Genomic DNA, 16,157 nt, shown 5'->3' on the forward strand with positions numbered 1-16,157 from the left:
CATATGCGGTTCAGTTGTACATTCTTGCCGTAGGATGACTAGTAAACACCGAAAAATAATGCAGCAAACAGCTCTATCTAGAAACTAAGTTTATACACTTGGGCTAGATTTTCAGTTGGGGTAAATAAGCACAACCCTCTTGAAGGCAATGAAGCTACACTGATATACATCATCTGAGAATCTGGCCCATGTGACTAAATTCTTCTGGGCAGGAATCATGTCTTCGTATGTGTTTGTAGAGCACCTATCACAATGGGGAAATGATCCTGACTGGATCATTTATTGAAGACTATTGTCGTATAAATATTAAATGATAGTAAACTGTACAGTAAACCTGGTTTCTATAGTTTTGTCCAAATTTCTTGGCTTGTCTCCCATGATTTTTAAACTTAACCATTTTAGCTGGAAAACTCACCCACATTTTTTTTTTGTTTACAACATCTGATAGTAAAATCAGATCTGATTATTGCACACTCGATAAAATTACACTACTGAAAAAAAATGTATAAACCGCATTTTTTAAGTTCATATGTAATAACTGTGAAATATCAGTGGACTGTGTATATCCATCTAGCAGTAACCTTCAAAGCAAAAGGAGCAGTATTAAAGAACTTGCTCTTTCGGTCCAATCAAATGAATATCTAACCAAACTATCCATAGGTACATCATCTTCAACATATTTTTGTCAAAGGTATGTTTCAGAATATGTGTGTGTGTATTACTAGGACACTTGTTCTCCTCCACAGTTAGCAGATCAGTTTTTAATTTACCCTTCTGGGGATAAAGATAACAATCCTTTAAGTGGAAATTGTTATAAATATTTATTCTACTTAATAGCTAAACTTGTGAATGTGATTCATCAATCATAGCTAGAGAATGCAATTGTGCAGTTGTCAACAATTAACAGGACATAAACAGTTGATGAATGTGCAGCTGAATTAAAGTGCTCCCTAGGACAGCCTGAAATTATAAACTGGATCATTTAAAGGAATCTAACAAAGGGTCTTTATAATTAAAACAAAGCACGGTTAATGGGATGTAAAATTGCATATAATCACTATGCAATAACGACTGGATTTTAAATTATTAAAGTGCAAATTGAAGACTAAGAATAGTTTAAAAGTCTGAATTAGATTGTGAATGATCTATTTAATAAATCAACAGTTTCACCAAAATAAACCCTGCCTAGCTCATCTTTTTTTAACAAAATTAAAAATACAAGGGGAGTAGTTCATAATTTTAAATCATTCAGTCTTACACTAACTTCAGGTTTTAAAATATGGATGTTATTAAAAGATTTCCTAATTTTGATTTCCTGTTTGTTGTTTTTGCATCAAAACATTTGTGTATCATTGTAATCTTTAATGACTTCACTGGAAATATAATGAAACAAGACTTTTCATTATAATAATTAGTTTTGACTCCTAAAGTAAAAACATATTGTCCACATTCCTGTTGCTTGGGTTTTGATAAATAGCATCCTGTTTTTTAATAATGTGTATTAGTATATTTGTATTTTAGCTTACTCAAGGTAGTGTTGTGCTATAGATGTCTGAACTGCTTTTATTTGGGTAGTTATGATTTACATGACATTCTGGCACTATTTTCCAGTTATAGGAACATGGGATTACTACCCAGGTACTCCTGAGTTTATTTCTGATTCTGTTCCTGACTCTCTCTCTAATCCTAGACAAGTTATGTTACCTCTGTCTCAGTTTTCCCATCTCTAAAATTGAGATAATACTTACCTGCCTCAAAGGGCTGTTATGAGGATTAGTTAATGTTTGAAAATTAAAATTAAAAAGTTGCATAATTGTTAAGTTTTATTCATAGGCACTATTTTAGTAGTTTTCAGTATAAAAAGAGCTTCTGGTTATAACATAAATGTAATATTTGCAAGAAGAATATCTTCTAGGAAAATTCCATTAAATATCAATTTGTAAAAGAACATTGCCGCTGCAAAATTTTTCAGTCCTTAGAATCATAGAAATGTAGGGCTGTAAGGACCTTGAAATATCATCAAAGTGTTGAGGCAAGGCTAAGTACACCTAGACCATCCCTGACATAGAATCATAGAATATCAGGGTTGGAAGGGACCTCATCTAGTCCAACCCCTGCTCAAAGCAGGACCATTCCCCCATTTTTGCCCCAGATCCCAAATGGCCCCCTCAAGTAGTGAACTCATAACCCTGGGTTTAGCAGGCCAATGCTCAAACCACTGAGCTATCCCTCCTCACTATACATGTGTTTGTCCAACCTGTTGTTAAAACCTCCAGTGATGGGGATTCCACAGCCTTCCTTGGAAGCCTGCGCCAGATCTAAACTACTCCTATAGTTAGAAAGTTTTCCCTAATATCTAATCTAAATCTCCTTGCTGCAGATTAAGCCAACTATTCCTTGGTCTGTCTTCAGTGGACAAGGAGAATAACTGATCATCTTCTTTATAACAATCCTTAACACACTGGAAGACTATCAGGTCCCCACCAGTCTCCTTTTCTCAGGACGAAACATGCACAGTTTTTTTAAACCTTTCCTCATAGGTCAGGTTTTCAAAATCTTTCATCATTTGTGTTGTTCTCCTTTGGAATCTCTCCAATTTGTCCATGTGTCCTAAAGTGTGGCACCCAGAATTGGGCACAGTATTCCAGCCATCAATCCTCACCATTCCTGAGTAGAGCAGGACAATCACCTTCCATGTCTTATATACAACACTCTTGTTAATGCACCTCTGAATGTTGTTAGCCTTTTTTGCAACTGCGTCACATTGTTGACTCATGTTCAATTTGTGATCCACTGCAACCCCCAGATCCTTTTCAGCAGTACTACCATCTCCTAGTCAGTTATTCCCCATTTTGTAGTTATGGATTTGATTGTAAATTATCAGCTTTATGCATGCCTCTTTAATTCATTTCACATTGGGAATATGCAGCGTTGATGGTAGTAGTCTCACAAATCAAGAACCCCATTAACAGCTGTTATAGCATTCCCTGAAAATTAGGATTTCAAATTTCCATTTATTTGCTGAAATATAAATGTAAAATTATTTGGAAATACATTGGCTCAGAGCCAAACTAATGACAGCCAATAATGAAAGTGATGAAACTTTTTAACAATGATACACAGTACATACCAGTGAAAAATATTTAGCATAAAAAATAGTAAGCAGTCTTTGAGGACCTTAAGAAAACCGCAGTTCAATCAAAAGCATTTATATGTACTATTCTTCTTTTGAGTATGTATCAATGTGGAACTCACTAGAGGTACACCTGCACCCCAGATTGGAGAACTGAGGGGACACAGGTGTTCAACAGTTCAGATTGTACCCTGGGTGATGTCACAACTCCTTGTTGGACAGAAGAGAGCGAGGCACTCTTCCACCAATGTCAAGCCAACAAAAGCCCTGTAATTGCAATGGTATTGCTTGAATCTTTGAACTCAGCAAGAACAAGGTGGTATGAAATGGTGATGGTGCTTGACTTCACTGGGTCAAGTCACAAAGCCTAGAAGCTCCTCTGTCTTTTAGGCAGTGTGGCTCCAGCAGCCTACAAACTACCTCAACTAAGTGCACATGCCATCTCTATGCAGTTAATTGCCAACTCCCTTGTGCCGATGACTAAAACATTAGGTGGCAAGTCCACAAACAACTTTACTGTGCACTAAATCAGCACCTGGTGACTTCACCTCTTTCTGCCCCCTACATAGTAGATGAAGTGGACCAAGGGTGTTTCCAACACTAAATCAGAAAATAGGGCGGAATGAACAGACTGTATCCAGAATTCTTGAAGAACTTGGTCCAAAAGCAAGAAAGCGGCTGGTAGGCTTCTTCAGCAACATCCAGTCTTCTAGTATTATATCAAAAGTGTGGAAGGTAACCAAGTTTATAGCCATTTTAAGCCAGAAAAGAGGCCACTGACCTAAAAAGCTACCAGCCCATCTCCCTCCTTACTAGTTGCTTTAACTGTTGGAGTAGTTCCTACTTTTAAAGTTACAGCTGACACTGGAGCAACTGGTTCCCAAAGAGCAGGCTGGATTTAGAACTGGTCACAACTGCTGTGACCTTAACCAGCTACCTAGAATCTGATTATCAGTGAAAATTACAAACATCAGCATTCATAGACCTTTTTTTTCTGAATAAAATACTGTATGGTGCAAAGGTCTCATGCTGAAGTTATCATTAGCTTTCCCATGTGAATCAACCATCAGACTCATCACCTAGATGCTGAATAACAGAAGATTTACCGTACACCTTAGCACATCTGCCAGTAAATCACAGAGATTGAACAACAGCCTCCCATAGGGATATGTTTTAGCACCTGCATTGTTCAATCTCTATACCAGTGACATTCCAGTCCCATCATCTTGTAAATTCATCTCTGCAAATGACATTGAACTAACAACACAAGTGTTCTCTCTGAAGGCCACAGAAAAAGTCATGAATGATGACTTCCAGACACTTAAGATGTACTTCAAAGCTTGGCAACTGAAACCCAATGCTTCAAAAACACTTGTTCTCTGCCTTCCACTTGAGTAACCATGAGGCCAAAGTGCCTCTGAAAGTAGACTTTTCTTGTCTGCCTCTTTCGTGTGGCCACAATCCACAGTACGTTGGCGTTACCTGTAATCAGACACTGAGCTCTAGCCAACACCTTGACAACCCCTAAAGAAGATAAAGACAAGGCTTAACATCATCCAGAAACTTTCTGGCACATGCTGGGGATATAATGTGCACACACTTCAAACGTCAATACAAGCTAGGCTCTTGCCAACAGTGGAATATTGTCCACCAGTCTCGTGCAACAGCTCTCATGCTAATATTGTTGACACTGAATTAATGCCATACTTAGGAATGTTTAACGGCTTTCTCAAATCAATGCCAATACTGTGGCTTCGAGTTTTGGCGGGCATTGCGCCTGCCAACATCAAGTGAGACAATGCTGTGGTCCGGGAGTACAAGAAGATTCTGGTTGCTCCGTGGTCCAGGAGTACAAGAAGATTCTGGTTGCTCCGGACCTGCTGATACAAGTTTTCAATTCACTGCCACCCTCGCAACTCAAATCCAGGACGCATTTCTGGATACACACGCCAACATTACAGGCCAATAGAAAGGACGCCACACTTACTGACTTGAATCAGGAGGCCACTTGTGATGTCCCAAACAAAGACTTGATTGAAGATCCAATGAAAGGAGTACAGAGAAGCCAGAATCCCAGGAAGCATTGGACTGTACTTAATTGCATTCAGACAATGCAGAGAAGGTGTGGAATTTCCTCCACAAATGGAAAATCAAAGAATTGCCAAAATGTGACTGTGATGAGGTACAAACCATGCAACACATCATGGACAACTGCCCCATTCACGCTAGCAGTGGTGGCACCAGGAGGATCCATCTGGTTAATCCAGAATTATTAGAATGGCTTTTGAATCTCACTTATAATCTCAGCTCATTGCTTTTCAAATGCAATATAAAAAGAAGATGATTGCTGTATGAAGTGGTATCTCCAGCATCAGTCCAGGCACTGGATGTATTTAAAGTGTTCCAGGAGCTCTTTGTGAGGATTGCTGAGACCCCAGACATAAAGACTTTTTGGTCATATCAGAGAAATCCCATATGCAGTGTGACATACTGTCAGCTTCTGGTCAATCAGGATTATGCTCCCTGTTGATGAGGGACTGCTAGATCCAGCTAAAATCTCTGTGGCAGATATGATCCACTATAGTACCAACAGCAAAATGAGTCAAGAAATGGTACTAGGTTCCCCCTTTAGGGTTTGAGTACTTCTGCACTCATGCCAATCCATGCCCTTTGGTTGTGTCAGCTGTACAAGAGAAGTTAAGGTTGAGCAAAGGTACTCCGAAAGAGACAGTCCCCAAATGAGTGACCTATTTGGGAGGAAGGCACACTCCTCAGTTTCACTGCATGTGGCAAACTGCCAGGCCCTGCTGGCCAAGAATGACTTTCTTACATGGGACAGGTTGACACCCTTCTTCACAGAGCTCTCATGCAGTAGAGGGGACAGCGTAAGGGCATAATTAAGGAAGGCCAAGTGGTGTCCAAGATAACCTTGTAGGTAGTAATGCATGCCTCAGACACCAGAGAAACAGAGTTATCAACTATAAACCTTGTCTTGATCTCGAAGCCTCTCTTTAGGTAATCATTTAGTTACACCCCCCCAGCTCCGAAGATAAGGCCAAAGATCTTGAAGTAGACATGATATTCTGAGGAATGGGGACCTAGTGTATTGGTCAGAGGACAGGTTTAATATACTCACAATAGCCTGTGTTTTTGAGGAGCTGAGTTATTGAATTCTGCACTAGTTGTATTTTCCTCAGGATTGATGATTTCATGTCTAAACACATAGCAATGTCCTAGTCCTAGTCAGGAGATGACAGTAATTTATTAATAAGGCAGGTCACAAGTTGTGAGGATGTGGTACGGTGTCTTACTCATACATAGATGTTAGCGGTGTCACTGAATTACGCTTTGTATGTGAGAGCTCAGTATCAGTGAAGAACTTTGAAGCACTTCTAAACTGTGGACTGACCTGACTAATTGTGTGTTGGCATTTCAAAGCAGAGGAGACTGCATGATAACTCAAAATTCCTTAAAATGTTTTTCTTTGTCAACCAGCATAATCACTGTCTTGGTTGGGTTTAGCTTCAGTCTGCTATTCTTCATCCATGAGTTGAGGTTGCCCAAGCACTGGGCTAGCTTGATGATGTTAGTGTTGTATGTTGCAAAGGACAGAGCTGTGTATCAAGTTTGTTGTGGACTGACTGTTTAGCAATGAGATTAGAGACAGAAAGTGGGTGAGGTAATGTTTTTTATTGGGCCAACTTCTGTTGGTGAGAGACAGAAGCTTTCAAGCTTACACAGAGCTCTGTGTAAGCTCCAAAGCTTGTCTAAGTTGCATCTTGGCAGATCTCATCAATGAGCATCTGATGAAAGTACATCTGTTCCTCTGGACAAGTAAGCAGGCAGGTCTTCAGGAGTGGGGACAGGGAGCGGGATCTTAGCTAAACTATATCAAATGTGCATTCTGTAATACATTTTGACTGTTGCTATTTAGGAATAGGCTGCCTTTTTAACTTATCTGGAGCATCCAGAAAGATTGGGGGACTGTGACAGGGTCGGACCAGATGGCTATAGGAGAGTAATAGAAGGCAGATATATTAGCCCCAGGCTAAGTAGGTCCCTTTTCCCTGGGTAAGGTAACTGGAGACCATTAAGACAGGCTGATTAGAACACCTGCAGTCAATCAAGAAGCTGCTAGAATCAATTAAGGCAGGCTAATCAGGGCACCTGGGTTTTAAAAAGGAGCTCACTTCAGTTTGTGGTGTGCGTGTGAGGAGCTGGGAGCAAGAGGCACTAGGAGCTGAAAGTGAGAACGCGGACTGTTGGAGGACTGAGGTGTACAAGCATTACCAGACACCAGGAGGAAGTCCTATGGTGAGGATAAAGAAGGTGTTGGGAGGAGGCCATGGGGAAGTAGCTCAGGGAGTTGTAGCTGTCGCACAGCTGTTCCAGGAGGCACTCTAGACAGCTGCATTCCACAGGGCCCTGGGCTGGAACCCGGAGTAGAGGGCGGGCCCAGGTTCCCCCCAAATCCTCCCAACTCCTGGTCAGACACAGGAGTCGTCGATCTGGACTGTGAATTCAGAAAAACGGCCAAGCTGAGGGCTGCCGTGAAGCTCCAAGGCGAGCAAATCTGCCAATAAGCGCAAGACCCACCAAGGTAGAGCAGGAACTTTGTCACAGGACATAAGCATGGCTTTTTTCCAGCAATATAAAAAACTAAGAGTCCTCTTTACTTCCAGTCTATGCAAGATATTTTGCTTGCAAGAACTGACTGCAACATAGCAAAACTAAAAAAGAAAATTGATGAATGTGAAAATTCATATCTGAAGACATCATTTGGGTAGGAGGATTAATGACTACTGTCACAACCTGACCCAGTATGGACACCATTCTATTGTGAGCAGTCCAACCACATGGTCCTACATGCTTCCAAGTCAACTCAGTTTGGGCAAAGTCTATTCACTGTTTCTAGCTTTGGGACTCTAAGGCTCACTCCCTGGCTTATATCGCTTGCCTGAGTCCTTTCTTTGGCCATGGGATCCACAATCTAGTGGTTCTAGCCCCTGAAACAAGCACATCAGACTTCCTGAGCTCCCCAGTCACTTGCATACATTTTCCCAGAGTTCGGCCAAGGCTGTGGGCACTCTTGGCTTTTAGTTTAACCTCCTTGGGGTCAACATGGCAGGAAAGCAAGGAACACAGACTTAGCAAAGGAATTTCTTAACCACAATTACTTTACATTTAAAAGCACTTGAGTGTTACAGCTCTTTGTAAAACAACAGAGTCCTGAGACGCATCCTCCCCAAGTCGATCTCACCCCTTCTGTGAGTCAGAGTCTGCTGGCGTTTCAGGCTGCCCTCTTGTTCTTGCAAGACTTTCAGTTCTGATGGTTGGCCCCCTAACACCACCCCTTTTTATGCTTCATCCACCTCTCTGTAGAAAACCCATTGTTCCATGGGTACCTGTAGTTGAATCATTCAAAGCTGACAGCCTCAGATTACTGTATTGATGGCTTCAACATATTAGTTAAGCCCCTTTCCTAGGCAGAGCAGCTATCTGGAATGCAATTCAGTAAGTCACCTCCAGAAAGTTTAGACCTGTGTTCAGCACGTAATGCAAAGGGAGTTCACCATAAAAAGACTTAACTGTCTACAAATTTTAGACATCAGACTTGATTCTAAAAGACTTGAGCTGCAGGATAAAGACAGTGAACTTCAAAATAGAAAACTTTAGCCAAGTTAGAGAACTGGTAGAACTGGTAGAAAAGGTACCTTAAGAAGAAAATCTAAGAGAAAAGGGAGCAAATGAGAGCTGTCAGTTTCTCAAAGAGGCAATATTGAAGGCACAATAGCAAACTACTCTGATGCAGAGGAAAGATAGGAAGACTAATAAGAGGCCAATATGGCGCCGTCGGGAGCTCTTCAGTTACCTGAAAATCAAAGAAGGAATTCTACAAAAAGTAGAAACGTGGACAGATTGCTAAGGATGAATACAAAAGAATACCACAAGCATGTAGGACAAAATCAGGCTAAGGCACAAAATGAATTTCACCTAACAAAGTACATAAAAGATAGTGTGTTCTGTAAATACAATGACAGGTTTCAGAGTAACAGCCGTGTTAGTCTGTATTCGTAAAAAGAAAAAAGAAAAGGAGGACTTGTGGCACCTTAGAGACTAACCAGTTTATTTGAGCATGAGCTTTCGTGAGCTACAGCTCACTTCATCGGATGCATAGCATATTGTGGAAACTGCAGAAGACATTATATACACACAGAGACCATGAAACAAAACTTCCTCCCACCCCACTGTCCTGCTCCTAACAGCTTATCTAAAGTGATCATCAAGGAGGGCCATTTCCAGCACAAATCCAGGTTTTCTCACCCTTCCCCCCCCCCCCCCAGACACACATACAAACTCACTCTCCTGCTGGTAATAGCCCATCCCTCTTTGAAACCTCTCTTTATAATGCGCATGATAATCAAGGTGGGTCATTTCCAGCACTAATCCAGGTTTTCTCACCACCCCACCCCCCCCACACACACACACCCCTCCAAAAACCCCACACACAAACTCACTCTCCTGCTGGCAATAGCTCATCTTACAATGTGCACAGCAATAATCCAAGTTTAACCAGAACGTCTTGGGGGGGGGGGGGGTTGTAGGAAAAAAACAAGGGGAGATAGGCTACCTTGCATAATGACTTAGCCACTCCCAGTCTCTATTCAAGCCCAAATTAATAGTATCCAATTTGCAAATGAATTCCAATTCAGCAGTTTCTCGCTAGAGTCTGGATTTGAAGTTTTTTTGCTTTAAGATAGCGACCCTCATGTCTGTGATTGCGTGACCAGAGAGATTGAAGTGTTCTCCGACTGGTTTATGAATGTTATAATTCTTAACATCTGATTTGTGTCCATTTATTCTTTTACGTAGAGACTGTCCAGTTTGACCAATGTACATGGCAGAGGGGCATTGCTGGCACATGATGGCATATATCACATTGGTGGATGTGCAGGTGAACGAGCCTCTGATAGTGTGGCTGATGTTGTTAGGCCCTGTGATGGTGTTCCCTGAATAGATATGTGGGCACAATTGGCAACGGGCTTTGTTGCAAGGATAGGTTCCTGGGTTAGTGGTTCTGTTGTGTGGTATGTGGTTGTTGGTGAGTATTCGCTTCAGGTTGGGGGGCTGTCTGTAGGCAAGGACTGGCCTTTCTCCCAAGATTTGTGAGAGTGTTGGGTCATCCTTCAGGATAGGTTGTAGATCCTTAATAATGCGTTGGAGGGGTTTTAGTTGGGGGCTGAAGGTGACGGCTAGTGGCGTTCTGTTATTTTCTTTGTTAGGCCTGTCCTGTAGTAGGTGACTTCTGGGAACTCTTCTGGCTCTATCAATCTGTTTCTTCACTTCCGCAGGTGGGTATTGTAGTTGTAAGAATGCTTGATAGAGATCTTGTAGGTGTTTGTCTCTGTCTGAGGGGTTGGAGCAAATGCGGTTGTATCGCAGAGCTTGGCTGTAGACGATGGATCGTGTGGTGTGGTCAGGGTGAAAGCTGGAGGCATGTAGGTAGGAATAGCGGTCAGTAGGTTTCCGGTATAGGGTGGTGTTGATGTGACCATCGTTTATTAGCACTGTTAGAACCACTAACCCAGGAACCTATCCTTGCAACAAAGCCCGTTGCCAACTGTGCCCACATATCTATTCAGGGAACACCATCACAGGGCCTAACAACATCAGCCACACTATCAGAGGCTCGTTCACCTGCACATCCACCAATGTGATATATGCCATCATGTGCCAGCAATGCCCCTCTGCCATGTACATTGGTCAAACTGGACAGTCTCTACGTAAAAGAATAAATGGACACAAATCAGATGTTAAGAATTATAACATTCATAAACCAGTCGGAGAACACTTCAATCTCTCTGGTCACGCAATCACAGACATGAGGGTCGCTATCTTAAAGCAAAAAACCTTCAAATCCAGACTCCAGCGAGAAACTGCTGAATTGGAATTCATTTGCAAATTGGATACTATTAATTTGGGCTTGAATAGAGACTGGGAGTGGCTAAGTCATTATGCAAGGTAGCCTATCTCCCCTTGTTTTTTTCCTACAAACCCCCCCCCCCCCCAAGACGTTCTGGTTAAACTTGGATTATTGCTGTGCACATTGTAAGATGAGCTATTGCCAGCAGGAGAGTGAGTTTGTGTGTGGGGTTTTTGGAGGGGTGTGTGTGTGTGGGGGGGGGGGGGGGTGAGAAAACCTGGATTAGTGCTGGAAATGACCCACCTTGATTATCATGCGCATTATAAAGAGAGGTTTCAAAGAGGGATGGGCTATTACCAGCAGGAGAGTGAGTTTGTATGTGTGTCTGGGGGGGGGGGAAGGGTGAGAAAACCTGGATTTGTGCTGGAAATGGCCCTCCTTGATGATCACTTTAGATAAGCTGTTAGGAGCAGGACAGTGGGGTGGGAGGAAGTTTTGTTTCATGGTCTCTGTGTGTATATAATGTCTTCTGCAGTTTCCACGATATGCTATGCATCCGATGAAGTGAGCTGTAGCTCACGAAAGCTCATGCTCAAATAAACTGGTTAGTCTCTAAGGTGCCACAAGTCCTCCTTTTCTTTTTTCTTTTTGTAAATACAATATGAGCAAAAGAAAAATAATGGGAAATGTAGGCCCAGTACTTTTCGGGGAAGGAGAGTTAATAACTGATGACATCAAGAAGACTGAGGTGTTTAATGCCCGTTTTGCTTCAGTCTTCACTAAAAAGGCTAATTGTGACAAAATACTTAATGTTAACATAAACCACAATGTGGAAATTACAGGTTAAAGCAGAGGTCCCCAGTCTGTGGGGCGTGCCCCTTGGGGGGGGAACGAGAAACGTTCGGGGGGGGGAGTGGCTGGGTCCCGGGCCAGCCGCCACAGAGGGTAGGGAGGGAGCGCTGTCCTGCTCCGCTTCTGGCCCCAGCCCCTCAGTTGGGGTCCTGGATTCTGACCCTGTTCTGCGCCCACCCCAGCTGTTGCCCCAGTCTTGGCACTCTTTACCCCTGTCCACATCTCCCCCCCCAGTAAGGGGTAAGGTGGGGTACAAGGTAAAAAGTTTGGGGACCACTGGGTTAAAGAATATTTAAATAAGTTAAATGTATTCAAGTTGACAGAGCCCGATGAAATTTATCCTACGATATTTAAGGAACTAGCTGGAGCAATCTCAGAACAGTTAGCGATTATCTTTAAGAATTCTTGGAGCATGGGTGAACTCCCAGAAGACTGGAGAAGGGCAAATATAGTACCTATCTTTAAAAAGGGGCACAAAGAGGCTGTGGGGAATTATACGCCAGTCAGTCTATTTGGAGAGACACTGGAAGAAATTATTAAACAATCTGTTGTAAGCACCTAAAAAGAGTATAAGTAATAGCCAGCATGGATTTGTCAAGAACAAATCATGTCACACCTAATTTCCTTCTTTGACAAGGTTACTGACCTAGTCCATGTGAGGAAGTTGAAGAAGTGATAATCTTGATTTTAGTAAAGCTTTTGACACAGACTCATAAGCAAACTAGGGAAATGTGGTTTAGATTAAATTACTATCAAGAAGGTGCATAACTGGTTGAAAGACCATACTCAGACAAGTTATCAATGGTTTGCTGTCAAACTGGGAAGGTGTATCTAATGGGGTTCCACAGATGTGTGTCATGGGTCTAATAGAGTACAATATTTTCATTAATCACTTGCATAATGTAGTGGAGAATTCGCTTATAAAATTTGCATATGACACCAACCTGGGAGGGGTTGCTAGCACTTCGGAGGACAGGATTAGAAATCAAAACAACCTTGACAAATTGGCGAATGAGTCTGATTTCAACCAGATGAAATTTAATAAAGTGCAAAGTACTTCACATAGGAATACACATTCTCGAGCCCTGTCTTAATTAACACGATCCTCTCATGTCTAGTAGGGTAGGCTGTTGCTCACCAAAATCCTTGCAGTGCTTTACAGCCAGCCTGGCTGTGATTGTTCTTTCATGAGGCAAGTACGCTGTCCGTTTGCCTTTTAGTTGAAGTAGTCATTGTATCTCTTTGTACTCCAAGATATACTTCATAAACAGGACACCCCCTGCTGACTGTTTCTTCCTGTAGATTTCCTCTCTTCTATATTCCACAATCACTTAGTTGGCACATGGTTCAGTCTGGAAATAGACATGCTGGGTGAGGTATGTAATACACCAATGACCAGGCAGGGAGATAGGTGTCTGTTACCCTCTGCCTGAAAGGAACAGCTTTGAGGTATGTCACCACCTGGTGACCTGCCTTAACTCCAAGATCTTAAGAACATAATTTTCAGTACAGATGCATAACTCCTTAAATATCCATCCATACATTTCACAATGATTATGATGACCAGTGGGCTACCAGCTCTCAGTAGAGACTTCACATGCCACCCTTCAGTGAACTATTATGCAGATATCAGACCCAGGTGATCCCTGTAAAACCTTATTTAACCCTGGCTCTCTTGGCACCAAAGGATCCCTGAACCACACTAGCTACATTGCTATCTTTCTGAGAGATGCCAAATAGTAATTGTAAGTAATTATACTAATGCCACAGGAGTCAGGGACGTCATTTCAGAAAAGTTCAGGGGCTCGGGGGCATCCTTGCTTCTCTCTCCCTGCTCCTGCTCCCTGCTCTGCGGGGGGTAGGGGTGGGGAGCAGGGAGGTATATGGGCAGACAGTGAGCCAGGGTGGGTGTCTCACCAATCGCTGACGCAGGGTTTGGATCAGGGCCTGGCTTGTTCTGTGATTTGTTCTGGCCCACACCCCTGCTGCTGCTTCCTGTGCAGCTGTTGGGGACCGGGGCGGGGGCGGCAGGGGCAGCACTGATAATATAAGGATTAGGTGACCTACCCCAGCCTGCCCAACAGCACTCCCTGCAGGCTTGGGGGAGACACCACAGCCTGGCTACCAGGGAGCTATGAAAAGTTTGGGGTTGTGGAGGGCAACTGCTCCATAGAAAATGATGCCCCTGAGAAGACTCCCCTATGTTGTCACCGCTCTTGTTCAGGTCGTACATGAGGTTGCTGGTTTGGTTAATGAGGAGTTATGTGCTGCAATATAAGGAAAAGGAGTACTGGTGGCACCTTAGAGACTAACCAATTTATTTGAGCATAAGCTTTCGTGAGCTACAGCTCACTTCAGTTTTTCCACTGAATGCATCCGATGAAGTGAGCTGTAGCTCACGAAAGCTTATGCTCAAATAAATTGGTTAGTCTCTAAGGTGCCACAAGTACTCCTTTTCTTTTTGCGAATACAGACTAACACGGCTGCTACTCTGAAACCTGAGAGCTGCAGTATATTTAATATGATGATGACACACAGCTCTTCATCTCCATCACATCTGACCCAACTAGAATAGCTGAATGAAATCCACTGTGTCAACATGAATTTGGGATTGGATAAGAGCTAGCGGACTGTGATTTAATTCAGACAAGATAGCGATAATGATGTTGTTGCTGCCACCTCTTTGCTGAATGGAAGTGTATTTTGGGGCCTTTTAGGCCAGTTTCCTGTTTGAAGCAAAAATCAGTGACACCAAGTATGGTATTTTCATAGTTTGTTTATTAACTGTACAAAGTCCTGTTTCCTTGAATAGAAATGGCAACAAACTTTAAATGCAATTCTGTTTTTCAGAAATCTCTGGTAAAGTACCACTGACCTATCCCCTGAAGCAGTTGCCTTGAGCCTCTTTCCCTCTCCAGGAGTCTCATAAAACTGAGACACATCCTCCTTGTTATAAATTGAAAAATACTAATGTAGTGATAACCATGAATAAATCTCACTGCTCTCTGTTCACTCAGGGCTAGATTTTTAAGATATTTAGGCACTAAAGATGCAAATAAGCACCTAACGAGATTTTCAAAAATGTCAAGACACCTAAGTCCCATGGGACAAATGTACAAAACTCTCATTGCCTTCAATGAGCAAAATTAGGCCAGTATTGTAGCACTTTTGACATTCCCACCCAAAGAGCTACTCCTAACAATAATAGGAGGAGACAGAGCAATGTCATTTTTGAAAAAGAGCTCTCCATCTAGGGTTTTTTTTCTATTATTACGACATGTAGTGTTGCCAATTGCAATTTTATCATGAGTCTCATGATATTTTTCTTAAATCCCCAGCTACTGGAAACTTCTGATTACAAGAAAATCTATTTTCATTTAATCTCAGCTTTCATATTTGTAAAAAAGTGAGTTTCTAGCCCTCTTGAATGACGAGAAAAGCTTAATATTACCTGAGTTCACCCAAAAGGTTCAAAAACCAAAAGCAAATTGGAAAAAATCCAAAATAATTTATGTATTAAGAATCTGATTTTATGACAGGAGTCTCATGATTTTTGGATATTTGATTTTTGACAATACTGGTATTTTAATAATGGTGCATTCAAATAATTCAAGTTATATCGTGCATTTTTTTTTGCATTCTTTGATTTATGCTGCTGTTATACATAAAAATATAAAGACATTGCATCTTTTATGCACTGTGGGCATTCAAATTTTAGTTAGCTAGATGAATTACCAGTAACAGTTAAGCAGTTGTTCCAAAAAAAGAAATAATGTTCCTATATTCATGCTATATTTGTGGTTGCAGTCTCACTATAAGCAGGTCCAAATTACAACACTTCTGTAAGCAGTGTTTCCTTTAGTTAGCTAGCTGATACTAAGCTCACTGCATAAGGCCTCTTTCATTGTAGAGAGTTTTCTCTGTTTTTTCACAAAAATATGAAATTACAATGAACTCTTCTGAAAAAGTTAAATTACTAATGTAAACTAATTTAGCAATTATATTTCATTTGGCAAATCTTCAACTTTTTCCATTCTAAGGCAAACTTATTGAAATAATTTATTCAAAGAAAGTCAAATATGAAGATGGATTTCAAGTGGTTTATTTTGTTTTAGATTATTATGTCATGCAATGAAAGACCACATAGTGCGTGTTGCAAATGAGGCGGAGTTTATTTTGAACCGACAAAGAGCTGAAGATGTACACAAACATGCCGAATTTGAGGTAAGCTCAAGACTTGATGAATTC

General features: G+C 41.7%; 1 protein-coding gene across 6 annotated transcripts in view; it reads left to right on the forward strand.

Moving 5' to 3' along the window:
* The window catches only part of NBEA (neurobeachin), an 844,329-nt gene that overhangs the window by 455,741 nt on the left and 372,431 nt on the right, over positions 1-16,157 (forward strand). For all 6 annotated transcript variants that reach the window (XM_074959554.1, XM_074959563.1, XM_074959572.1 and 3 more), the window contains one exon: positions 16,025-16,133. In XM_074959554.1, the coding sequence (XP_074815655.1) occupies positions 16,025-16,133 (109 nt within the window). The remainder of the gene's footprint in view (positions 1-16,024; positions 16,134-16,157) is intronic.

This window comes from Natator depressus, chromosome 1 (genome assembly GCF_965152275.1).
Source record: "Natator depressus isolate rNatDep1 chromosome 1, rNatDep2.hap1, whole genome shotgun sequence".
Lineage (NCBI taxonomy): Eukaryota > Metazoa > Chordata > Testudines > Cheloniidae > Natator > Natator depressus.